The 25,399-nt window shown below is 38.3% G+C and overlaps 1 protein-coding gene across 5 annotated transcripts in view; it reads left to right on the top strand.

Moving 5' to 3' along the window:
* Positions 1 to 25,399, top strand: part of MAST4 (microtubule associated serine/threonine kinase family member 4) — a 279,028-nt gene that overhangs the window by 194,980 nt on the left and 58,649 nt on the right. For all 5 annotated transcript variants that reach the window (XM_030236869.2, XM_050986530.1, XM_050986531.1 and 2 more), the window contains 3 exons: positions 8,608 to 8,696; positions 20,336 to 20,405; positions 24,185 to 24,263. In XM_030236869.2, coding sequence (XP_030092729.2) covers positions 8,608 to 8,696; positions 20,336 to 20,405; positions 24,185 to 24,263 — 238 coding nt within the window. The remainder of the gene's footprint in view (positions 1 to 8,607; positions 8,697 to 20,335; positions 20,406 to 24,184; positions 24,264 to 25,399) is intronic.

Raw genomic sequence — 25,399 nt, 5'->3', positions numbered from 1 at the left:
ATGACAGACTTTAACCCATTGAGATGTTTTGGGTATTGATGCCATGCAGACACTTTGAGCCAAGAGAAGCACTCCTTAAAGTTCTCTGCATGCTATTTAAGGAATGTGCTCATTGCTATGAAGAGGTTTATATGGCTTATCATCCTGGCCTGGAACATGATAAGTTAGAAACAGTGCTGTTCTGAGAAGTAAGAAGGAAAGAAGCCCAAGAGGAGGTAGTTCTAAGGGAAAAACAGAATGAGAAAGCTGGAAAGAAGGTGAACAGGGTTTCACTGTGGTAGGTAACTGGACAAACAGGTCTTTGGTCTGTAATCTGGACACAGTTTTATTTAAATTCTGAACTCTGGTGGCCTCAGTTTCAACTGGAGTTACAGAAAACTCAGGGTATGTGCTTGGCTCCATGGCAGTACTGAAATATCCTGCGCAATTGTCTGTGTTAGTTCTTGAGTCTGGATGGGAGTTGTTCAAAGGAAGTATGGCTGGAACAGGACCTGTTTGTTTGTTGGTTTTGTTTGGGGTTATTTTTTGAAGGGGGTGACTGGGTAAAAATTGTCAGTATATTGACTGCTTTGTTGAACGTAAATGTGGGAAAGACTACTGGAGGTGGTCCCTCAGCTCAGGGGTCCCTTGTCTGAGTCTGACTGCTTGTGTTGTGAGCAGTAGCAACAGGGCTCCAGCCTAGCTCCTGAACCCAGGACAGAGCCAGTGGAAGCATCGCCTGGGACAGTACTGTACTATAGCCTTGCATACAGCACACCAGCCTGAGGTGAAGTGGTGGCTCCAGAGGAAATGGCATCCAAGATCCTGACTCACCTCCATCTGCTCCCCCAGTTTCTCCCAAGCTGTTAACAACCAGCAGTGTGTCAGAGTGAGAAATATCTTGCCCCCAGCCTTCTGCAACTTGGTAGGAAATCTCTGGCTGCATTCTCTCAGCATAGGAGATGCACCAGGAAATTATATTTGGAATATGAAGTGATAAGGGTTAATGTAAACCATAGGGGATGGCCCAAAAGCCAGGGAGGCCTCATTTTTGAACCTTCTGTCTGCAGCCTAGGTAGGTGTGTCCTCTGGTAAATAGGTATTTCCTGTCTAATGCAAACAGTTTCTGCACTATTATCTACTATGTAAGTCAAGGCACTACTTCATTTGGTTAACGCCTCCAAAGCAGTGATGCTGTGATCTTAATAGGTGTGATGTATTACTTTTTTTTTAAGATATGGCTTGTTGTATAAACCCCTCACAGTGGCTACTGATTTTGGCTTTTTTCAGTTAGGTTTGTTTGTTTGTTTGTTTGTGTGTTTTATTTTTGGTAGGTTTTTCGTTTGTTTGTTTGTGGGGTCTTTTTTGCATGTTCTGAATTATTTAGCATGCAGATAATCATGCTTAGCAGCAATTTAGGCCAGCCCTGCATGTTTTTCCTCTGCATTTGGTGCTAGCTTCCTAACTACCCTTCTGTTTTGAATGAATAACATTTTTGTATTGAGGAATTTAGTTAAATTTCTCAGTATGATAGGAGACACCTAGTAACTTGGTTTATTTCCCCTCTCAGAATATAAAATAAATTATAAATTCAAGAAACAGTGGGATTTAAATGATCCCATCATCATGTTCTCGATGGGTTATATGATGTGAAGATGCAAAAACGTAATTTTGGGTATAATAAAACAGAATTGCTCAGTGGCCTGGTGGTTTGTGATGCTGAGCATTCTTTTTGTATGCACTCCTTTGCATACTCACTTTGGTTGTAGTACAGGCTTTAACTTGTGTGCAGCTATTTATGAATATTGTACAACTATGGAGTTAGTAGTTACCTTAATACTCTTTTTTTGTTACTGTAGAGATGAATATTTAATTATGTGAGTTAAATGTGAATCAGTGGGTTTAGGAAGGTTCAGGACAGATAGAAGTATCCCGTTTTAAATCTGTAGAAGAAATTTGGAATTTTCTTGTAACTCCTGATGATTCTCCTGTGCAAGAAGAAGAAAAATTATGGATCAAAATTGATTAGAGTAAAAGTGGGAGCAGTCAGTGAAGCTGAAGACCCTGAACACATCCAGCTAGCAAGTTCAGTTGAGGAGGCATAATGACCTTGTTATTTGTATTGTAAGACTCTGGTTCAAAGGAGATTGAGAAGCCCTTCTCAGTGTAAATAGTCTTTGTGTCAGTCTTCCTCAGATCTGGTTATTAGAGATTTGGCAGATATTTTTGCAATTCTGCGATTTTTCCTGGTGTCTGTTTTTTGCAGTGATGCTGTCTTGCATGCATTTGAATCCTTTAGGCAGTCTGTGCAAAGGGTGATCATACATCTAGTTGATTGCATTTTATGTTTTATTTTCTCTGTAGATTTTTTAGATTTTTCCTTTCTAGAAATATGAAGAAAAAGTCTCTTCCTATGTATGATTGAGGAAAGGTGAAGTTCTGATGGCATGGTAGCTTGCCATCAGAATTGATGGTAATTGATATTAATGATAGGGAGAATGTTGCATGCACATTTCTCAGTATTTAGAGAGGACCTGTACCTTACTGCCCATGTTTATCTGGCCAGTAGCCAAAACCAGAGCACTCAGCGTAGTGTTGCAAAGGTTCGAGACAGACCACCAGACTAGGGCTGCAAGCACCTGCATCTTGGTGTGCTGTTTTCATTATATTTTGACAGCACTCTCGTTTCTTCAGACTAAAAGCTCACCTTTCTTAACTAAACCTTACACACAAAAGAGGAAAATCTGAAACTCTTCCCACCTAATCACTCTTAAAATTTAAATCCCAGTAGCCTGTTTTTCACAGCACATTACCGACTGATGTAGAATAATTCCTCACAGAGAGAGTACATATAAAGAGAGTAAGTAGAATGTTTGACTGTATGTGCAATGTTGTAAAGGTAGGATGTTTTATATATATATGCATACATTTTATGCATATGAATATGAATGTGTGTCTGTATATGCATATATGCACATCTGTATACACATAACAAATTTGGAGAGTGTATATGCAGACATACACTCAAGGTAAAATATGTCAGAAAATACTGCTAGACAATAAATTGATATGAATGTGAAATACTGACAGCCTTTAAAAGAATAAGATGAAAATTGTGTGTGTTACTGATGCTATATTTTACTTGCATTCAGATGGTTTGCACACTTCTCTCAGTTATTGTATCACCTTGAAATTTTAATTCAGAGAGATAGGAAATACCTCTCAAAAATGGAAGCCTTTGCTTCATTAGTCTTTCCTAGCTGTAAGTTAGAACAGGGTAGCAGTCATTATCTCTGGATGGAGTCTCTTAGTTGTCCCAGTGTCACTAATTCTGCAGTATTCAGTGAGGAATGTTCTCGGCCAATTTGTTTCCTTGCATAGAGCATCTAGGTGTGAACTGGCACTAAGTGTGGGCTGTGTTTGGCTTTCTGAGTCTGTAGATGCTTCATCAAATGCAAGCTGCAAGGCTACTTTCGACAAGGAAGCTGCTTGCAGTATCGGTGTGCGTCATCTCTTCAGGGCAGCTGGTTTTTGCATTTATTCCAGTTAATATCCCCGCAGAACTTGTCTGGGTTCTGGAGCACATGGAAGTACTCACTGAACTGCTTTTTAATGCAGAAGGCTTCTTCTTTAAAAACGAAGTAAACCCAACCAACCAGACAAAATAGCCAAGACAAACTAAACTAAATTTCTCACTTCAGATGTTCTGGATTTTTGTAAATTCAGTGTGCACTGTTCAATGACTCTTCAGTGTTGTTGTTGCTGAAGATAATAACTATGAAGTCGTACCTTAGCTACCTTCATAGGAAGTTAAGTATAACTGAGATAGAACTTAAAATTAATTTTCCTGTAAAACCACTGTCACAGCATCTCAAGTTTTGCTAGGGGACAGCATGTTCCTGCTTGGGGTAGTTTTCAGCCATGCAGTTCTAACACCAGAAAAATTATAACTCCTTTTTCTATCCCTGGAGCCTTTATAGGAAGGCTGGTCTTGCATTATTAGTGTCTCGTGTGTACCTGGTTAGGCTTTGCATTCTGGGTATGGCACTAACTTAATTTCTTTGTGCTTGTATTGGCAACTAAAACCATTTGTTTGTAGCCTCTTCTTAGAATGGGAGAAATCCCATTTCAATCTTTGCCTCCCACTAAACCACTATATATTACACAAAGACCAGAATTAAGATGGTTTGGAGTAGTGTTGTACACAGCATAGCCTGTGAGAGGTGGTGAACTGTCAAAATAGCTTAGTCTCCAAATGCATCTTCATTACAAGTGTAAATATTAATGACTGAGGATAGTGACATGAAATAATTATAAAGGCTGATGCCATATTTCCCATGAAAAGCCTGGCTCTGACAAAATTGCCTGCTTTCCCTACCTTTTGAATAAATAAAAGTGGTTAACCTTCACTGCCAGTAATTTGTTCTTCTTTTAGCCCTCATTCAGAGAAAGAAGTTTCCATTTCAGTGCACATATTTCACAACTGTTACTATTTCTTGATTACTGTACCATGAAACCTGTTTCAGCTCCGGATGAAGTATTGTCTGTCCTAGAAGCACTGCATTTCTGCTTCACCTTTTTGCTCTGTTTAATGTATCCAGGAGATCGTGGAATATAGCTCTATTTTGAAAGCCATACTCATACTTGAGTCCTGAGCTTTGCTGATTTCAGTCTAACTGTTCCCCTAATTTCTACCAAAACAGCTTTTGCCTGATATGGGAAGAACTGTGGCTATTTAAGGAGCAAAGTAATCAAGCTTGATGCAACTGGATTGTCTTTTAGCAGTTGCTGTCCACCCTAGGTTTGTTACAATAGAAGTTCAGCAAAACCACTTTCTATGTAGTGTCTTCTGTTTGTTTTATCATGAGTGCTTTTCATCAGAAACATTGATTGTAGCAGCTGCAGAAGTGACTTGGAGTTAGTGCATTGGGAGTGATACTGGAGCTGAGGTGAAGGAGGAATTCCCCCACAGTGAGACATGGTGAGAAGTCAGGATAGGGAGGAGAAGAGTGAGTGGGCAGGAGTGTCAGTGACAGGGAACAGGAGGTATGACAGAACCTGTCTTGGTGGGGGTGGGGGGTGGGGGGTGGATTTGGAAAACAAGTAAGAAATTATGAATTGGATTCTAAGATAAGGAGTAGTGCCATTTGTCCAAGGCACTGCTGATACAGTGTAAGGTCAATGACTTCCAGATAGGTAGTCACCCAGGAGGAATAAAGTCCAGAAAAGATATTTGTGGGGCAGAGAAGAAGGCAAAGGGCAACAGACGTGAACTTTCTGTACTGCTTAAGTTTTCTGCATGCCTCAAAGTTTAGTTATTGTTAAATGTGACAGATTTTTTTTTTCTGTGCTCTCTTCTCTTCTTTTTCATCTTGTAAAAAGGTTTTCTTTTTTTTTTTAAATTGTTCTAAGCTTTGCATTTTACCTGCTGCCTAGCTTGCTAGTCTGTTCTTGGCATGCAACCTGATCACAGCATGAAATTGAAGGCTTAGAGAATTGCATTTTGGAGATTAGTGCTCTGTGGTTTACCAAGGTTTATATTTCCCTAAGTTACAATCCCTGCATGGCTATAACTTTACTGCAGACAAAGAAGCTTTATTTCAGGGCTGCCTCTTATCAGTTGGTTTATCTTGTCAGATTTGAATGGGAGAAGAATAGTTTTGTGAGAACAATAGAAGGGGAAAGTTACTTGATGTGTTCAGAGATCTAGAAAAAACTATTTTGTCTTAAAATAGTTTCAACTTCTGAGATTATTTTGTATAAGGAAGATTGCTGTTTCAAGGCTAAATACAGTTCAGTAAGTAATGCTTTGATACTTCCTTTGTGCCACCCTGCTTCAAAGTTGTGGAGTTCTGGCAGCTTAGATCAACTTCCAAGGATCCCTGAAGTTTATTTTTTTTTTCATCTAAAAATTATCTCTTTTATAATAGCATTTGTTTGGGGAAGGAATTGTGTTTCACAGATTATACAGGATGGATTACGTAGTTTCCAAAATCTTTGTGAAGCACAGCTGAGAAACAATATTTACGGTGAGAACTCTAGGATGGATTTGTCCTTCCATGCAGTGAGTTGCATCTTACCTTACTGGTAAGGCAAATAGAGGAGAACTTCATATCTTTTATTTTTTATTTCTCAATATAACATTTCATTTGAGTATGATAGAAGACAGATTCTCTCTGCAGCCACATCTGAGCAAGTAGAGAACATGTTTTTGAAATGGCAGCAGGAGGGAAAGATTTCTCATTGTGTAAGATCTTCATATTTAAGGTAATGCCATCATACACTCCAGAGTGTTAAAAATACACGTCCTCCAAAAAAAAAACCAAACCCAAAGATAAGTTTTATTAGGTGTTTTTGATAATGATTTGTGAAAGATATTGCACCTTCAACTGAGAATTGTAAAGTTAGGATATTAATGTAAAAGTGAATACAAGGCATTTGTTTATTTGCATAGGAATTCTGGCAAAAGTTATAAAAGTCTCAATTTCTACAAGTTAGGGCAAGTGACAAGTGCAAGGAATCATCCATGTAGCAAAATCTGTGAAGGGTTTCTAAAATTTTTGTGCTTTAAATGTATTACTTTCTTCTGCCAGAATTTGTGGTGGTCCTTTAAATTCCAGACTTCAGCTATGAAAAACTTGCTTTCAAGTCACATCATGGGTACTCTGAGCCCCAGCCTGCATCACAGATGTTGGTAGTGATACCATCACATCATCATGGATAGAAGCAGACTGTATCTTTTAATGAATGTCTAATAAATACCAGAAGTTTTCCTGGGCTCAATTTTAGATAGGAGAATTGCAAAGAAACAGTTATTCAAGCTTTTAAAACAAGAGTAGCAGATAAGGGGAGGAAAGTTAGCAAAACTATGGTGACATTGCATGAAGCCAGAGGGAAAATTTTGAACCATTCTTTGATAAGAGAGGAATTCAGTGACTCTGGACAAAATTTAGAGAAGGGTAATCAAGTGAGACTTTGTTGTCTAATGGAATACAAATATTTGCTCAGATTTTGTGATTTAAAAAGTAGGAATTAATCTAGACAGATTACTAAAAACTTGTGTTTATAATTTCACATTTTAAAAGTTCTTTTTGTTTAGCTTAAAAATGGCAGTATATGTTTTAAATAAGTTTTGACTTTTCTGTGAAACTTGCAATAATTTTGTACATTTTTTTCTTAGAAAGGTCTACAGTAATGATACACTTGAAGGGTAAATCACTATAATAATTATGTAATATGGCAAAACTTTGTGCCGTGTGCAGGTGGACTTTGCATTAGCCTATTAAAAATTCGGAAGCGGCACTCTTGCTGCTTCACAAAGCATTTTTGAAGGGGAGGGTGGTCTTAGTATTTGACTTCTTTTGCATTTTGCAGATACCATCTATACTGATTTCATACTCAACTTTTAATCTGCTTTTTTTTCCTTTATTTTCCTTGTCTTCTGTATTACTTTAGAGTACTTCTGCATCTGTTTTTCTTTATGCTATTAAACTCCATCCATTCTTTTGCACTTTACTTGATTTAACTATATCAAGACTAATTAGTGTTGGTTTCTGGCTGTTACATAATGAGAGATCATCATAATGTTACAGAATTAATTTTTTGAGAGGTCTACAAATAAGATCTGAATCTGCTTCTCTTGCAGTCTGCATTAGTAATTAAATGCTTTTGTGTATAAACCTTCTCCATTTTAGATGTTTTGGAGTTTTTCTAAACATTTTCAGAAAAATTCTGATTGCAGTGCTGTAAACATTAGCATATGCCCTCCAGTTTATACACAGCTAAGGTCTCTTAAATCATGATAATATTTTCCTTCTGCATGAGTGTTTGGAGTGCTGAGGATTTATGTTTATGAGAATATTCATTATAGTAGAATGAGGGAAGAAGAAACTACTTCTGCCAGCTAATACTGTATAATAATAATAATAAAAACTGTATAATAAATATAATAAAAATGCCTCCTTTCCCAAGTTTAATCAATGTCTTAATTTACTTTTAATCTTGTTTAATGATCATGTGGTATGGGAAATTAGTGGCTTTGCAGATGAAAAATGTATGAGTAAAAAAAATTCATTCATCTTCTTAGTTATCATCTGTTCCATTGACAGAAGGCACAAATGTGAAATTTATCGCAATAATTAGATTTATAATTATTGCATCAATCTCAGATTGATAAGTCTTTCTCTCTCTGGGATGTGATTTCGAGCTACAGTTCGTGCAAAAAGGAATAGTTTTAGTCATTGAATGGTGATTGTAAACCTGAGACTGTGTTTCACATTATATTTATTTTTATATTTTATAAAAAGTGTATGGCAGAGAAATAAGCTTTAGTCAGAGAAGAATATTTTGTAAATTACTCTAAAGGGAAATCCTGATCATTGCACAGAACAACAAATGTGCAAGCCTGAAAAGTATCCATGGTGTATTTTCTTTGAAAACTTCTGGTTTTCCCATTATCCATTATAATCATTGACTTCCTGGACATGCCTACAAAAACAACAATAGCTCTGATTTTTAATAGGAAACTGGGAAGTCAAGGAACGCAGTAGCAGAATCTCAAAACGCCCATATGTGGTACATGCTGTATTTCTGATGCTAATGTCTTCTTTCCTCTCTTTTTGCCCACAGCTGTAGAACAAGTAACAGGAAGAGTTTGATGGGCAGTAGCCAGTCTCCAGCTCTGCCTCGGCCTCACTCACCGCTCTCAGCTCATACAGGTGATTTTATAACTACACTACTACTGGTGTTACGAAATTATTTTGGTGCCTCTATAACTGAAGGAAAACATACTCTACTGTTCTTTTCACTGTTATAGCAAAAAGTTGTATTTCATCCTATCCAAATTTCTGGTTTACATTTAGATCCATAAATCCTATCTTATAATCAGGAGCAGTCCAAAAATGTCATGTAGCTGTTTTTTATTTCTCCACCTTGCATTCTGGTAGATTTTCTCTCCCCCTCCTACCATTGCTCTTCCTATAACTTGCACCACATAATAAAGGTAGCGGAGTCTGTGTTACATTCTGTTCCTGGAACTTCTGCTCCCGAGGATTTATAGTGTTGGGCACTTTGGTGGTAGTTGTTGTACTTCACTTTGCATGGAAATAAATTGATGATAATTTTGTTTTTCTTCTAAAACATCTGAAACACTTAAAGTTTGAATGAATGTCCATAAATAAATATTTTATTTATAATCATCACCTTCATTTTTAAAAGTAACATTTTTAGCATATCACCTCACATTTACACAAAGATTTATTGTCTTTTTATTTTTGAGGGTGCATTAGCTGTAACTACAGGCCAAAATGAAAGCACCACACTAATCCTTGTGTAATCAATGACTCTGAATACTCTAGAGAACTCCTTGCAGGGAAATGCTAAACAAGATGGTGCAGAGCTTCACATGAATTGTTGCAGCATATTAAGGCATCTCCAGTTTTCTTACGGAAGCAACATTGTTAGAGAAAATATGGTGGTAATTTTCACTCTCAGAAGCAGCTGTCATAGGTAGGAATCCAGGCAACATGAAAATTTGTAGAGTTCAAGACAGTAGAGCATTTAAAAAAAAGTAAAACATGGTGCAGACTGTTTTGAAACTGAAAAATTAAATTTTGGAATGTTTGGAATGCCATTTTGGGTCTCCCAAATAGAGAAATTTTCATTTGGGAGAGGAGATTGTGATCACCATAAAAAGTCCTTGGTTGTGCTGTGCTGACTTGAGGAAAGCAGTAACAATGCTTGCTCTAGTGTGTCTGCTGCTGTAAATGACTATACCATGTGTTCTGAAATGGAAACCTTGGACCAGTGATGTCTAATGAACTCTGAAGTGTGGAGTGACCAGCACATGTTACCTGGGATTTGGATATAGGTTGTGTATTTGATAAATGGTGGAAAATTCCTGTCAGGCAGTGGACTCAGGCAATCAGCAAGTTGCTTCATCTTTTGAATTGATTTCTCAGACAATAAAAGAGAAATAATACTGCTGTGACATGAGCAGTATTATTATTGTTTTACAGCTGAGAAAGTTGAAAAACAATTCTATAAGTAAAAAGATTAAGTGTAAGTGGTTCTTTTCCATAAACTCAGAAGTATATACTGTTTATTCAAAAACATATTGCAGAAATTTGGCAACTTCTCCCATTACACAGGATACAGTAGGTTCTCTTACTGGCTACTTCTGACGGCAAATGTGCTAGGCACTTGAGCTGCACTAGTAAATCTCATAGTAAATCTCATCACATATATGAGGTTAATATTTGCATGTGCATGTCCAGCTCTGTTATTAGCTTGCTTCTGTAAATGGCTAATTATAGTAAATATTCACACAAATATTGGCTCTTAGCTCAGCTGGCTAGTGTGCCTAGACAAGTCTGTAGGTCAGATCCCTGTGAATGTGTATGGAATGGAATCCTACCACACAAATAAAAAAATATGCAAATTTAATAAGCTAAATAGTTTCCTCTACATAGACAATAGGAGTTCAGTGTTTCAAGTGCTTAATGTCTATAAATCTGTGAGACTGTCAGACTTGAGAGGCTGGATTTATCATGATCCTGTAATTTCTCTGTTGTTAGAGCTGCCAAGTGTTAAACTGCATTAGCTTCTGCACACTCAAATTGCCTTCCTGCTCTTTGTGGTGGCATGCACTGAAGGCCTGTTTCCTTGTGAAGTGTGGTAGAGGGATGTGACAAGAGACTGTGTGTGCTGTACAGCTTGCTGGGTTTATTCTTCTTGGCTGAGAGGTGTCACCGACATGTTTTATGAAAAATCCTTTTCTTAAGATTTTTCCCCTCCTGAGAAGCTGAGAGGCCTCAGGAACAAACTGTAAAATTCTTATCTACTGCTGTGGAATGCAACAGGGAAATCTCTGATTGGCCTTGTTAGGCTGTTTGCAATTAAGAGCCTTTTCCCAGATCACCTGTCTGGCCGGGCTCGGTCTGGGAGAAGACCTTTGTTATACATTCCTTTCTATTCTTAGCTTAGCCTTGTAGTGAGATCCTTTCCTCTATGCTTTTAGTATCGTTTTTATATGTTATATATCATATAATAATAAATCAAGCCTTCTGGTACATAGGGTCAACTTTCTCGTCTCTTCCCTCATCCTGGGACCCCTGAGAACGAGGTAACAAAGAGGAATTACTCCAAGTCAGAGAGGCCTCCATGACTCCATTGAGAGAACCTGGTATATCTCCTGTCCAGCTATAGATTATTATAGGGTCTTTTTTGAAGCTGATACTCTCTTAAGAAAGTTCTTTGAATTGGAAGTTTTTACCTTACAGCTAGATCATCTGCCTGGAGCATGTACCTCAAGCTTAAGTTTCAGAGAGACTGAAGATGATTCTCTAAAACCTTCATATATTTGTTACTAATGTTTGCTGTTGGAAGAGGAAACAACAGAAGAGGGAGAGGCAAACAAAAGTATTTTCAGTCCTTGAAGAGCATGTAGCAAGCTGAAAGCGCAGCAAAGTGTCAGTGCTTGCATTTACCGAAAACAGGTTTATTCATCAGCCTGTTCTTGGCTGAAGTGTGGTAATAGCATGAACATTTTTGACAAATATGTTCTAGTGAGATTATGCAAAATTTGGAGGACGTTGAAGAGCACATGTTCTAGAGAAGTTTTTCTTGTGTGTTGTTAGAGTTCTTTTTCATTCATGCAATCTGCCCAGGTGAGTGCAGGCTGAGGATCAGTTTGCATGGATGCTAACATCTGATTCAACTTTGTGAGACCATTGCACAATTTCTTGTCTCTGGACTGTCAAAAGAAAATACCGATTGTTGCATCACTTGCCTTTTAAGGGACTCAGTCTAACTGTTGAGAAAGCCAGGAACTTGAGGCATTGAGGACTCTTGTAGTATCACCTGTCCTAGAAATCTTTAGCTTCCTCACATTGCATGATATGCTTTTTCTTCTGCTGGATTCCACTCTTGTACTCCCTACTCCCAGGTGCTTCATCCATCTCCGGGAAGAGCCTGCTGTTGCCCTTACTGAAAAGAGTTCCGTTCATTGCTCTTATTTAGGTGGACTAGATTCTTAATGTTTGTACTAGCTTAGTTGCCAGCTGGGGTTAAAGCACAACAAAAGGATAGAGACCTGCAATAACAACTAAGTACCATGCAGCTGCTCACCCACCCATCCTCCTACAGCAGGTAGAAAAATTAGAAAAAAAAATTAAAACTCCTGCGTTGAGATTAGAGCAGATTTATAACTGAAACAAAACAAAAAAAAATTACAATATTACTACCGAAGACAATAATAACAACAATAACAATTGTAATGAAAAGGAGAGAGTGGTGTATCATACCCAATAGAAACAAGTGACCCACAATACAGGTCTTACCAGCTGCTGACCAGTGCCCAGCCCAGCCCCCAGCAGCAGTCAGCCCCTCCTGGCCAGCTCCCTGCAGTTTAATCCTGGACATGATGTTCTGTGGTGTGGAACATCCCTTTGGCCTGTTCAGGTCAGCTGTCCCGGCCACGCTCCCTCCCAGTGCCTTGTGCACGTGGTCACTGACGGGGAGTGGGACATTGAAGGTGCTTGGCTAAGGGTAAGCAGTGCTCATGGCAGCTAAGACATCAGCATGTTACCAACATTGCTCTCATGCTGAACCCAAAACAGAGCACTGAACCAGAGACTAAGAAGAAAATTCTATCCAAGCCGAAATCAGCATGCCCTTTACTCTAGACTATTCTAGTTGAGTTGAATGAAAATTGTCACGCTTTTCAACATCTACCCACGATCAATTTCTTTTAGTTATCATCTTAATAGTCTTTAGTGTTATCCTTGGCTTTGTGTGTAGTCCTGATGAGATACGTGGCATTGCTTGGGAATTCGTTGCCCCAGAGGCATCAGAAGTGAGTCTTTTCATTCTTTGCGAGGACACCCTTGGGTTCCCTAACAAGCTTTTCCCTTCAACATTAATTCATTGCTTGTTGCGACCAAGCAGAACGGATACTCAGTCAACTCTCTCTCAAGCATGGCATACTTGAGATGATTTTATTTGGACCACTAGGTTAAGCTACTTGGGTTTTTTTCCCCAAAGACCTCCTGTATCTGAGGACAGAGAAGTGCTGTGATTCCTCTGTGTCAAATGTAGCAAAGTGAGTGAAGGTGTGTTCTGGAATCTAAAAGGGGAGCTCTCTTAGAGTGCTCTGCATACCCACTCCTGCCAGTACCTGTGACTTTGCTCAAGAACATTTTCGTCTTTGGTATCTGCAGACCAGTCATTTAGAGGTCTGGCTGCAGCACCTTTGGAAGCAATGTGCCATTACTTCAGATCTGCTCAGGTAGCTACTATTTAACCATAAACTGGGTTTGAGCTAGATTGGATGTAAATAGGATTGCTCTGTTTTAGAGGACGAGCATCTTGAATGTAAGCATAGTTTTTCAAGTGCATTTTCTACCTATGTTCTTCCTTGTAGTCCTGTTTTTCATCCAGATGCAGTCTGAACTGGAGGTATCAGCTATTTTCTTGTTTAGATAGATGTTCTTTGAGGAGGACCAGTGGCCCAAGTTTAAGGTAATAATAATTGCCCCATATGAGAAAGTTTTACATAGAGACCTCAGGCGAATTATCCCCCCACTCTCCCCCTGCAGTTTTCATTGCTTACTCTGGGGATAATAAAAGATTTTTCCTTCAAGGGATTTTGTTGTTAATCTTTACAGGTGCAATCTGATTTGGACAAACACTGAATACTATGTGAAGTTTTTTAAATGTTAGCCTTGCCATCCCAGTCATACTCAGATTCCATGCCAGATGGGAGGGAGAGGCAGTGAGACAGCACCACACTTGGTGCAGAGTGCAAGTAGTGCATGAGTGGCACCTGTCAGGGAAGGGGCAGATTTGTTTGTAAGCAACAGTGACCATAAAAGCTTCTGGGCTGCACTAAAGTGTTATTAGAGGAGTAAGTAGTCCAAGGATTGGGAGCACACAGGGAGGTGTAAGGTCTGAGACTGAGGATAGTAAATAGGATACAAAAAAGACAGTGTGTACAGCAGATATTATATGTCTCTGTTATGTATGTTAATTGCTAATACAATATATGCAAATCAGTTTTCCTCTATGCAGGATCTGGAGTTGCTTGCCGAGATAATTTCTGTCTGGAAAGTCAGACTTTAGTTTGCAGCTGAAGCCTCTTGTCATGCATTATGCATACAAATAAAGATCACACAGTATCAGCTTTCACTACATAAAGTGTTTCTATTTCTTTCAAAAATAGAAAACATGCTAAGTAATATCTTTAGGTTCATTAGCAACTTTCTTAGGTTAGTGGTCTGGACATCTTTTGCTTTTAGTATTTTGGCTGAAAGGTGTTAAATCTGCTGAAAAGTATTTCTAAGTTTTTGATGAGCTGTTGAATACATAGAGAATTGTGGGAAACTAAGAGTTGCAGCATTATCATGGATGGTACCTGGTGCCCATGTCATTAATGAGCTTTTCTAGATGACTGTCTGATGCTGTGTAGGCAGGTAATCTGCAGCACCCAGCCTGAAAAGTGAACGATTATAATCTCAGCAAGTCAGGGCATTCAGGTGTCCCCACCTCAGAAGTCACAGGAGCTTCTTCTTGTGGTTGATACTAATCCCTAATGATTAATAGTCACAGGTGGTGCTTCTTAATTGTATCTGCTGAAGGGGCAAGATTTAGCTGTTAGGAGCAATGCTGTAAATTTTATTTGTCTGTATTTTAAGAATATTCCATGTGGTGCCACTGAGATGACTAGAACAAGGATTGTAAGATAAGTAGGAAATTATTTAAGGGTATAAAGAGGCTTGTGCTAAAATGAGGAATATTATAAAGTGTGAGTAGAGGTTGTCAGTCGTGTCATCAGGTTTTGTTTTTGTGGCCAAACATTGTATTCTTCTTATAAGTGGCACTGGCATAAAATTACTGTAGCTTATACAAATTTGGAAAACATCCAGTATGAAATAGCATTGGAGAATGTCTGAATGACTGGAATAAAAAAGTATGAAATTGCAATATGCAACATTTTGTACTGGAGGACTTGTAACAGAAATGATAAACTGTGAACTCACCTATTATAAGGAGTTTAGCTTAGGATCTGACTGCATTTTCTGGATAAGATGATGCTTGCAAGGACCAGTCTAGTGCAGCTTTGAAAATGAAATCTCAGAAGATGTGTAAAGGAAGTAATTTTGATTTTAAAATTACTGTACAGTGCAAATCTGACCAGGACACTGTACAGCCGCTGTACAATGTCCTGGTTAGATTTCATCTGGAATATTGCATATGTTTATTGGCATACATATTCAGGTGAGAACATGTGGGGGAGAAGGGCTGATGGGATAGAATGTGGGAGATTTCTGTGTAAGACTGAAAGATATTGCTTGCTTTCCTTAATAATGGAAGACTAGAAGAGATGGTATTGTCATCTAAACCAGTCAGAATTGCCTTTTTTCCCCCTGACCCCTTCATGCAGTAGGAAGAGAAACTCATGCTGGTCCTGTATACTGGAACATGATGGGTCTTAAAGAATTGTTCACCCAAGTATGGCCGGGACAAACCCGGCTTTCTTTAGGAGATTGGATAAATAGATATAAGGCCCCAAACAATTTGCTCAGTGAAATTTTTAAATGACTTACGGTTGTTCATGTACCCCAAGTTGCATGTGCAATAGAAATACTGACAAGATATTCTTAAGAGGTCAAAAAAACAACTTCACTGGCAACTTAAGAATATCAAAGAACTTGGGCGAAAGGTTTAGTGCAACATTCAGTCAGCAGAGAACAACTTCTCAAAGTGTTGACTTGGCCCATTAAACTAAGCAAATACTAAGCATGATTGATTTTAAGTCACTCAGAAATTCTAAGAAGGGGTAATTAGAAGAAGGAGAAGGAGGGAAAGACAGAAAAGATACAGAAGAGCCCAACCCCTGTGTTCCAGCAGTGTTCAGGGAGAACTTCCCCAAGGAGGTGAGGTATAGACAATGCAATGGCCTTGTGTTCAGCCTTTAATACCCCTGTCCTTCCTGGGCCCTTTCCCCAGGTGGGATTTCCAGTCATTTGGCCACTCAGGAGCTGGGCTAGGGGCTCCAGAGGGGGATTGCCTCCACTGTGCTAATGAGTGATGTCTTTGTTGGGGGGGGGGGATACAGGCTCTAGGGGGCTGGGGTTGTACAGGGCAGAGCGCTGCCTTGTCGGGTAAGGTCTGACCTGCTCCTTTCCTTAGCACACGTGTCCCAAAATGCTTTGAGACATCAGACTTTCACAAGTGGGATTACATGATGCAATTCCCTAAAGCAAAATTAAAAGTTCAAGAAGGTTTTACCTCCCCTTGTAATCCTATTTCTAGGATTTTTCAGGCTTTTAGGTAGCGATTGATGAAGTGGTGGCTGTTCATAGTCTGGTCTCACTATGTCAGGGCTCACTGCATCAGATAATGCTGTTTGAGAGATGCACTTTAGTTAGCAACATTGAAGCATAGTAATCAACAAAGCTGTTTGCACCATATATTTTAAGGAAAAGAAAGACTATGCTTGTAAATAAATGAGGCCCCGTAGGGTGTTTTTGTGGTGAAGTATGGAAATGCTAGAAGCTGGGATGTAAAGCAGGGTTCTGAATGTCAGATTTTGAAAGAAAACTAATGCAGTATATCAATTACTCTGACTACTGTCACATTTAGAATTACAAAAACAGATTTGCTTAATCAGAACTTTTTATTGAGCCTTTCTTTTGGGTGCAATTAATGGTTATGTAAATTTCAAATAATCTTCTTCTAGTTTAAGGACAGAAGAAACTCTAAACGGTAAGTTACATGCAGATAGAAATTAAATCCTGTAAAAAAAGCACTCTCAGCATTTAAATAATGGTTGGAACATGTAGAGCTTTCTTGTAGATGGATTTCAGGATTATACAGACCTTCCTTACCATAGGGGCTGATTTCAGGTATAGTTAATCCAGATTTTTAAATAGCCTGAGCTCCTCACATGAAAATAGTAGCCTGAGTTCCTCACTTTTTGGAAAGCACATGCAGAAGTATTCAGAATGATTCTACTGCCCAGCTGTATGTTCTGCTGACTGATGTTGTTTGTTATGGTAAGAAAGTCAGCGCTGTTGTAACTGCAGGTGAATGATGTCTTGTATATTACTCAGTTCACAGTCGGGGCTCATCACCATGTAAACTGACACAGAGGAATGTACAATGCATTGTTGTATTAATGGGGCACTGATGTACTGTGATACATTTTTTAAAAATTGGAACTGGATTTGTCCTTGATCCGTCAGGAATTTGGGATAACAATTACCATTATTCTGGAATTATCTCCATACTAACAGAAGGTCATTGCATCTGAAACATTTTGTTTTGTAGGTAGGCACCTATTAAAAGTACATTAATAATATGCAGTGACTGTAATATGCTGTTGTAAAAAAATTTGAAATATCTTCCCTCAGTGGCAATGACACAGGATTTCTTGAAGCTACTTGCAAAACAATCACAGTTTAATTGTCTTGATACAGTTTTCTTAACAATAGGTGCTTGCAAAATGAGCCACCCTGTGAATTGTTATGAAGCAAAATATTGTTTTGTTACATTAATTGCCTATTCATTGTGTCTCCCAGAGGATGCTGGAGTTAATTATCTTATGTCTGACCACTGCTTCAGTTTACTTTACTAAATCAGACACTAGGGCAGTAATCTCAGTCACACAGAGATACTGTAGCACTAAAACATAAAATACAAGCAGATTTCAAAGAACTGTAGGCTTTGACTCATCAGTAAGTCCTGCGCATATGGACAGAGAGCTAACTGGCACTGGGTTTTATTTGAAAGTCTCCCAGGTAGTGACTTGCAGATGGGGGGGTGAATGCCTTGATGGATGGAGGTCACCTGTGGGACTCTGCTTCCAACCTGTCTTGCTCCTAAGGAATACTATACCTTATACCGATAATAGCACTTGCTGTTTGTGCAGTCATTAGGGGTATTCTCATTCTTTATTTCCAGGTTTGTCTGAGTTCTTAAAATTTCTAGATAAACCTTCAGGATTTAGTATCCAGGTATTATGTATATGGCGTCACCAGTCTTGTTATTTTAAAAGCTGATTTGCTATTGAAACTAATGCTTGCAAGTTGATTTTCCTAATAACAGGATCTGATGCTCTTCCTGAGTAAGACTTTGACTTCTTAAGGTTTTGTCTGTAAGGAAGTGATCTGTGTTGATTCTAGCAACATAGTTTGCAGCATTGTGACTCCACAAATCCAAATTCACATTGATAGCTATAAAATTGCTGCATTATTTAATAATATTTTTTATTCTTTTGAAGTTTTTGTGTATATTTTAACTTGTAGACGATAAGGTATGTCCTTGATGTGTGCTAAAAACATCTTTATATCCATATAACTGCAGCTAGAGAAAAAAAGGAATTGGTTTACAAAGCCCCATATTCTGATTTGTGAAACTGTTTCCTTTCAAAAGCTGTTTATCTCAGTGTGTTGAGGCTAATTCTGTGCTCTTCTGCCAGAGTTCAAGGTAGCTTCTTTGTCTTTTTTGCTTATCTAAGCCACAACACACTCCGGATCACAGCTGATGTTTTTCTAGTGCAGCAGTTAAAGTTTGTGACTGTGTTTTATCTGCACAGTGTTACAAATTTTTTTTTTTTTGCTTATCTTTGTTAAATAATTTATGGTAGCAGAAAAAGAAATCCACTTAGCTGTTAAATTGAACGAACTGTTGCTCTCAGTAATTTGGTGTTTACAGTTGATGCAGGGTAAAAATAAATTTTTTTTAGTCCCCAAATAAAGATTGGAATCTGTGGCTTCAGATTCCCTCTGCTCCAACCCATCCAGGGAATGAAAATTCTTTCCACCTTGAAATTATTGAGGCCCTCAGAAGTGTCTGAAGGATAATGGAGAAGCTGGGGTCTTGAGGGGATGCAGAGAATGTAGGAAAAACATAATTCTGCTGTGATAGATTAATGGGTAAAAAAAACTTGGGGGTATTGGCCAGTGAGAGTGGAATCCATGTCTCTTGAGGCTGTGGAAAGAGCAGCTGCAAAAGCTTCTCAGCACAGCTCAAAAAGCATCTTGCATCTGCTTCTAGACAAAACGGGGATGGGGGGGGTGGGGGTAGTGTGGGGATGTGCGTTGATTGCTGTGTTTGCTACCCAATCACTCAATGATTATGCTTTCCCTTATAGAATTAATGCAATCTGTTATGGGCATCACTGTTGTAAATGCAATGTTAATTCAAACATTTGAATAGCAGTCAAGGCCACTTGAAGCCCTTAAAGGACTCAATTTTTTGTTCTGGCCTTTTCACGCATAGGTAGTAATTTTTCCCTCAGAAGTTTCATGTTGTTTCTAGCTGGCTACATAGGAGCTATTTTTTTATCAATTGCTTTTGTTTCAGTCTCATTTATGTCCAAAAATAAAATGCTACAACAAATGCATTACTTTTTTTCTCTTTTCATGTATTGGTGCTACAGTCATTTTAAAGAAAAGTTTAAGGAAAGATTGATTGTTAGGTGTATGCCAGTACTACTTTAAATTGGATCCTTTTTGGCTTTTTGGGGGGAGGGGGGAGTTGGGGAGGGGTTGTTTGGGTTTTTTAATTCGGCGTTTGGGGGTCTTTGTGTGTGTTTGGAGGTTTATTTTGTAGGTTTTTGGGTTATTTTAGAGGTAATTTTTATTCTTTCTAAAGGAAGAAATAGAGTTTCTCTATACGTAACTGTACGGGCTAAGGGGTGGAGATGGCAGAAGCAGCTCTCAGCAGCTGCTACCTTTCTGCACTCATGCTGGTCTACAGGAGGTCAGGTGTTCTAGTAGAAAGGATTAACAAACCCCAAAGTTGAAACCTTTTCACAAAATGCAGTTAAAGGTAAAAAAGTTCAGTTCAGTGTGTTTTACCTGCTTGTTTGTTTTGGAGATAGAAAAAAAATGAGCAATGAAAAAAAAAATTGCAAGGAAGCCTGTGGAAGTGCTGTAGAGACTTCACATATGGGCTAAATCTGTTTGATAATGATTTTTCTATCTTTTATTGTTTTGTATGATATTTTTAAAAAACAGTATTTTTTGAGACATTGAAAACCTGTTCTTTCAAGCTAATTTGCTGGTTTCTTTATTATCGTTTTGAGATTTTCAAATTGAAAAATTTGAACTATTAATGAACTATTCTCTGTGAGTTACAAAATCCAGTGACTAAAACTCAGTATAAATGAAACATGAGTCAAAATATGATTCTGTTTCAGAATTTATTGTCAGAGAGGCTGTGAAAGAAAAAAATTCTGAAATTATTTCTAACCCACTGGAAATGCATGCATTAATACATCTGAATGTTTTTAATGACTTCTCTCCGCCCCCACCATCTAATAATAATTTTTTTTGTGTATCATCTTCAACAGGAAACAGTCCTCAGGATAGCCCTAGGAATTTCTCTCCCAGTGCCTCAGCCCACTTTTCTTTTGCACGAAGGTAAGAGGTTGTTTGTAGTATTCAGCACACATTTTGGATACAGGAAATGTTGTATGCTGATACAAAAGGTGATTGCAAATACATCTGTCAGGTCTGTCACTTAGAATAATACGTATTGGCTCATTTTTGTAAACCATTTTAAACCACAGTGGCAACAAACTTTAGAATGTGCGACGCAATGTGATCATATCTTTTTTAATTTAAAAAAATAGAATAATGATTTAATTGTAATGAATCTGATTCAGACATTATCATCTTACCTACTGAGATGTGGAGAAATTTTAAACTACTTGAAGGTTTCTTCCTATATTTTTTTAATGATATAAGAAGTGCATTGCTTATAAGTTCACTCTAATACAGGTCCTGATTTTACTGACAGCAGCAATACCATTACCATACCTTGAATACCTGTCATTGACCTCTTTCAATATCTGTACCAATGTCTGTGAGACAATAAGCATTGTCACAGGAGTGTTGCGAGGATTAATTAGTGTTAGTAGAATTTTTGGAGATCTAAAGTGAATTGAAGTGATTGAAGTGATTTATGAAGTAAATTATTATTAAATGAACCATAACCAAAGTTGATAGCATGTCATGGGAGACTGCCTGTTTGTGCCAGTGTGGTTCCCCATTACTTAGCACATTGTCACCCTACTGCAAATAATATGTTCATTAACTCTTATGTCTATGAAGATAAGCAGTTTATATGTTTAGCCAGGTGTATATATATTTAAAAAATGAAATTGGAATGTTTGAGCAGTGTCAGGCCTGTAACTGATGGGTTTGCACTGAGCTACATAACTTCCCTGTAAAGTTTCAGCTACTTTATTTTGGGAGATCAGTAAAGTAGCACACAAAAATTTTCAAAAGTAAATGCAAGAAAATGGCTTAACTTCTTTTTTTAAAGCTGCAAAGGGGTGAAAGCTTGCATAATTTTAAAATCTGGATGTAGTTAATTTGTGAAAGTAGATCTTGTCACTCTTTCTAGTAGTTTATGATCCTGCTTCTTCAATTATATTAAGAAAGTTGAATATTTCTTTTGAATCTACTCCCTCTTGATAGTTTTCCTTTTGTTGGAGATACTGTCTCTTCAGAGATTACATTTGTTTGTGAGCATATTTTTGGAAAGATTCATTAAATCCAGAAATAGATGGTAACGGAGAAAGCAGATGTGAAAGATCAAGCTGCTTAGAAATACAGCAGCTGTGAAATAGTTTTTCTTCCCCACCCATAATCAAGAGAAAGTTTAACACATTATACTTTTGCAAACCTTAGGATTCAGAATTAATGGAAAAAAAGGATTTGTTTTCCGGTGTTTCCTTTGGATTTTGACCTCTCTAGAGCCCTGTAATGGGCTTTAAATAGATTCTTTAACTGAAGAAAATTTCTCTGATTTAAAAATATCTCACCACTCCAGTGGGATTCAAGAAACATTTAGAGCAATTTTCTGTGGAAACTGATTTCTCCTGTGTTTAAGTTGAAAATGCTTGATGGCAATGAAGTTAAAAACTGCCTTGATGCAACTTTTTTCCTTATGAATTTGGTATGTCTGTTGTGGTTGTTTTCGTATAAGTTGTTGTAGGATGAATTTTCATAGTAAAATGCACTGTGGGTAATGAGAGCAGACTTCTGACTTTATGCCTTTTCTGTTATATTTTGTAAATTTATTAGGTATACAAAGGAGGGGAAAGGACAAGGGTGATATAGAGCAGGTTGAAGGAGCAGGGGCAGAGGTGTAGGGGTATGGATACTCCTTTTTTATCCACTGCCACCAAGTCGTTGGGGATACCAAAAAGCTGAGACAGTGTGAGGAAGAGAGAGAGAGGCAAAGGAAATTATTTGAGACCTTCTGTGAAGCTGCTTCCTTAGTGTAGCCATTTCTCATCACACACGGGCCATGCCATGCAGCAGCTGCAGGAAAGAGAGCTGCTTCAGGGAGATGGCCCTGTGCTGTGCTTCCAACTGGTCAGCAGGGCTGGAGGCAGCCTTCCCCAGCACCTTGGAATCAATCTGGAGATTTACTTTCCTCTGCCCATGTCTGGTGGGGTGATCAGTGCCCAGAAATAGACAGTGCCTCTGGTAGTCAGCGCTTCTGTTGTACATACAAGTCCAGCATCTACGAACCTGTGAGTGGGTGACAGGCTGCCCTGCTAGAGCTGCTGCAGTAAAGCCATACTTTAGGACAGAAGCAAGTGGTGTAGCAAGAGTCCAGGGAAAAATGCTGTAGGGCCTTTTTTCCCATAATCCCTTATGAATGCCTCCTGTTTGGCCATGTTAGCCTCCCAGATAAATTACTGGAGTAGCCTGTCTGCGCCCTTGACAACCTTTCTGTGTGTTTAAAGTACCCTGTTCACTGTGAGTTTCTCAATTAATAAATAGTTTCTTTCTCACAGATGCAGAATACATGGGTCTCACCCATTTTTAAATACTGCCCAAGTTCTTTCAATTGTGAACAGCTAAGCCTAATGAAGAGAAAACTACTTTTAGAAAACTACTTTTATCTGGAGGTATCTTTTCCATACCTGGGTAAAGAAGACAATTAAGAACAAGATTATGGCAGAGGTGGAAGTTTTTTCCAGAGTTCAGTATTTGACAAATTAGCAGTCTCTAGCACATGTGCTCTTCATATTATAATACTAATAAAGTACTGTAGTTCCTTTTTTTAAGCTTCATGTATACAAGTCCCAGAGTTTTGATTGTAGTTTGTGGGTGAATTAGTGGATATATTGGAAAGAAGCAAGGGGCTTTTTAGACTATTAGCTTGAAGGAAGGGACCTCTTCAACCTCTGCACCAATACATTTAAGAGCTTGATTTGACATGACTTCAGTTCTTCAAAAATACACTTCAATTAAGCTTCAGTTCTTCAGAATTTTACTTGTTGTGTCCATCAGACTTGGGAGATGGTCTTTGTAAAACAGGTCTTCAGTTCTCCTTTCTATACTGCCATACTGTTTATTAATAAAAACTTGGCCTGTTTTGTTATTTATACATTATTTTACTTTTTCTTTAACATATTTGATTCAATTGTATTGCAGTCATGGGCATCGAAATGACAGGTAAATTCTACCTTCTCAAAAATCCAAACATTCTCTCATAGTTGGTTTTTTGTTTGCCACTTTGAATGTTAAAGTTCCATGTTGTCTTTGTGTAGATCACCCCAGACAATGAAGAACATAAATTGTGTTTTGGTTATAATTTGTGTATTTATTTTATTTTTTTATTTGGAGTGAGCATGATTTTTTCCTGAAGATTTGTGTTTCCTGATTCATGTATGTAACATTTAGGTTTGGTTTTACCTAATCATTAGCCTGCTAGTTTGCTGATACCCTCTGCTGATGCCACTGAAGAATGCACTACCCTTTTTATCAATCAAAATGTGATGGTTATTCTGTGGTTCAGAGCACAGTGGTCTGCATTTGTTCACAAATTTTTTAATTTGCTTCTCATTAATTTTCATGTGATAGACCTAAAAGTTTGAACTTCTTGTCCATTTGTATTAGATACCAGTTCTGTGGACCTATTCATTCTCTTTGTGGTTGTTTCATCTCATAGATTTTTAATCATAAAGAAAACCACAATAAAAATAATTCATCCTTGACAAAGGATGCTTGGTGAATGCTTGTTAACTGTGGTGCCTTGTGAAAGTATACTGTTTGTTAAAACCCCTATTTGTATCATGCTTTTGGGATGCAGTTTTACGCAGTAATACTTCAGGAGATGTTACTGCATTAGGATACTGCAGTGTTCATTTGACTCACCTCCATTTCATAATTTCCAGGACTGATGGTCGCCGCTGGTCTTTGGCTTCTCTCCCTTCTTCTGGCTATGGTACAAATACACCCAGCTCAACTGTTTCTGTAAGTATCTGTTTTGCTGTGCTGATAAATATCGTTTGCACGCTTTATCTTCTCAAATATAGCATGCTTCTCTTAGAAGACAATGTAGGTTTTGTTTTATTTGATAGACTTAGAACTAACATGGGATAGGAAACTGCTTTACTTCCCTGCCAGTAGAAGAAAACTTTACACAATATGTACTTTGCTTAGAGATACTTTTTGGTAGTGAATAGTGTTCAGCTACTCCCTTTTGATCTGCCTTATTTTAACCGTATAATAGTTAGAGATCAAGTCTTAACTGAGGCTGCCTTGATGACAAGAAGAAAGAGAAACTGTCAATGACATGATTCATCTGTCCTGGGTTAGACTGCTGTCTTAGGATGAGTTGTATCGTACATTAGCCTTTCTTTTCCTTTGGCAATTGTGAGATGTTAGTGCATGATAATAGGTTAGATACCTAGCCTTTCAGATGGCTGTAATCAGAATAAAAGGAATTCTTTGGAATGCATAATAGAATAAGTTTAACTTACTAATTTTTACCTTTTGGACCAGTTGTTTCAGTGTGATTGTGGAGGTTTAAAAAAACAGCTGGGAATTAAACTTCGGCTAGGCCACCCCCATTTTCCCCGCCATGCTCAGTGAGAGGGGGATAAAGGCAGAGACTATGGGTTGATTTAACAACAGCAGAGACTATGATTTGAGGTAACAGCAGAAAACCAACTGCTAAGGAGTAGGAAATGCACAGTAATGGCAACAGTATTGATAACGAAATTTACAAAAGAGAAAGTGCTTAACACACAAAAGGTGTTCAGCACCTCAGCTCAGTTCTGTGTGGCTGCTGAGACACAAGGACAAGTTGGCATTTGCTCTCTGTGGCTTGCTTTCCCCATACCTGAGGCCAGAAAAAGAAACAATGAGGGACAAATCCCCAAAAAAGCTGGGTTGTCCATGTCTTGCTGTCTGCTGCCAGACTGCTAGGCTCAGCTGTCATTGTCAGTATTCAGCTGGGCTCAGCTCAGCTCTCAGCTCAGCTCCCAGCTCCCCTCAAGCTCGCTTCTGCCAGTCTTGTGTCAGCCCCTGCCATACCTGTGCATCTCGTATGCCACAGCAGTGCCTTGGATCCTGCTCCAGGACTTGGGAGCTTGCTGTTGCAGAAA

This window comes from Serinus canaria, chromosome Z (genome assembly GCF_022539315.1).
Source record: "Serinus canaria isolate serCan28SL12 chromosome Z, serCan2020, whole genome shotgun sequence".
In the NCBI taxonomy this organism is placed as follows: Eukaryota; Metazoa; Chordata; class Aves; order Passeriformes; family Fringillidae; genus Serinus; species Serinus canaria.
Note: the sequence above shows the minus strand (reverse complement) of the source record. Positions and strands in the feature narration are given on the sequence as shown.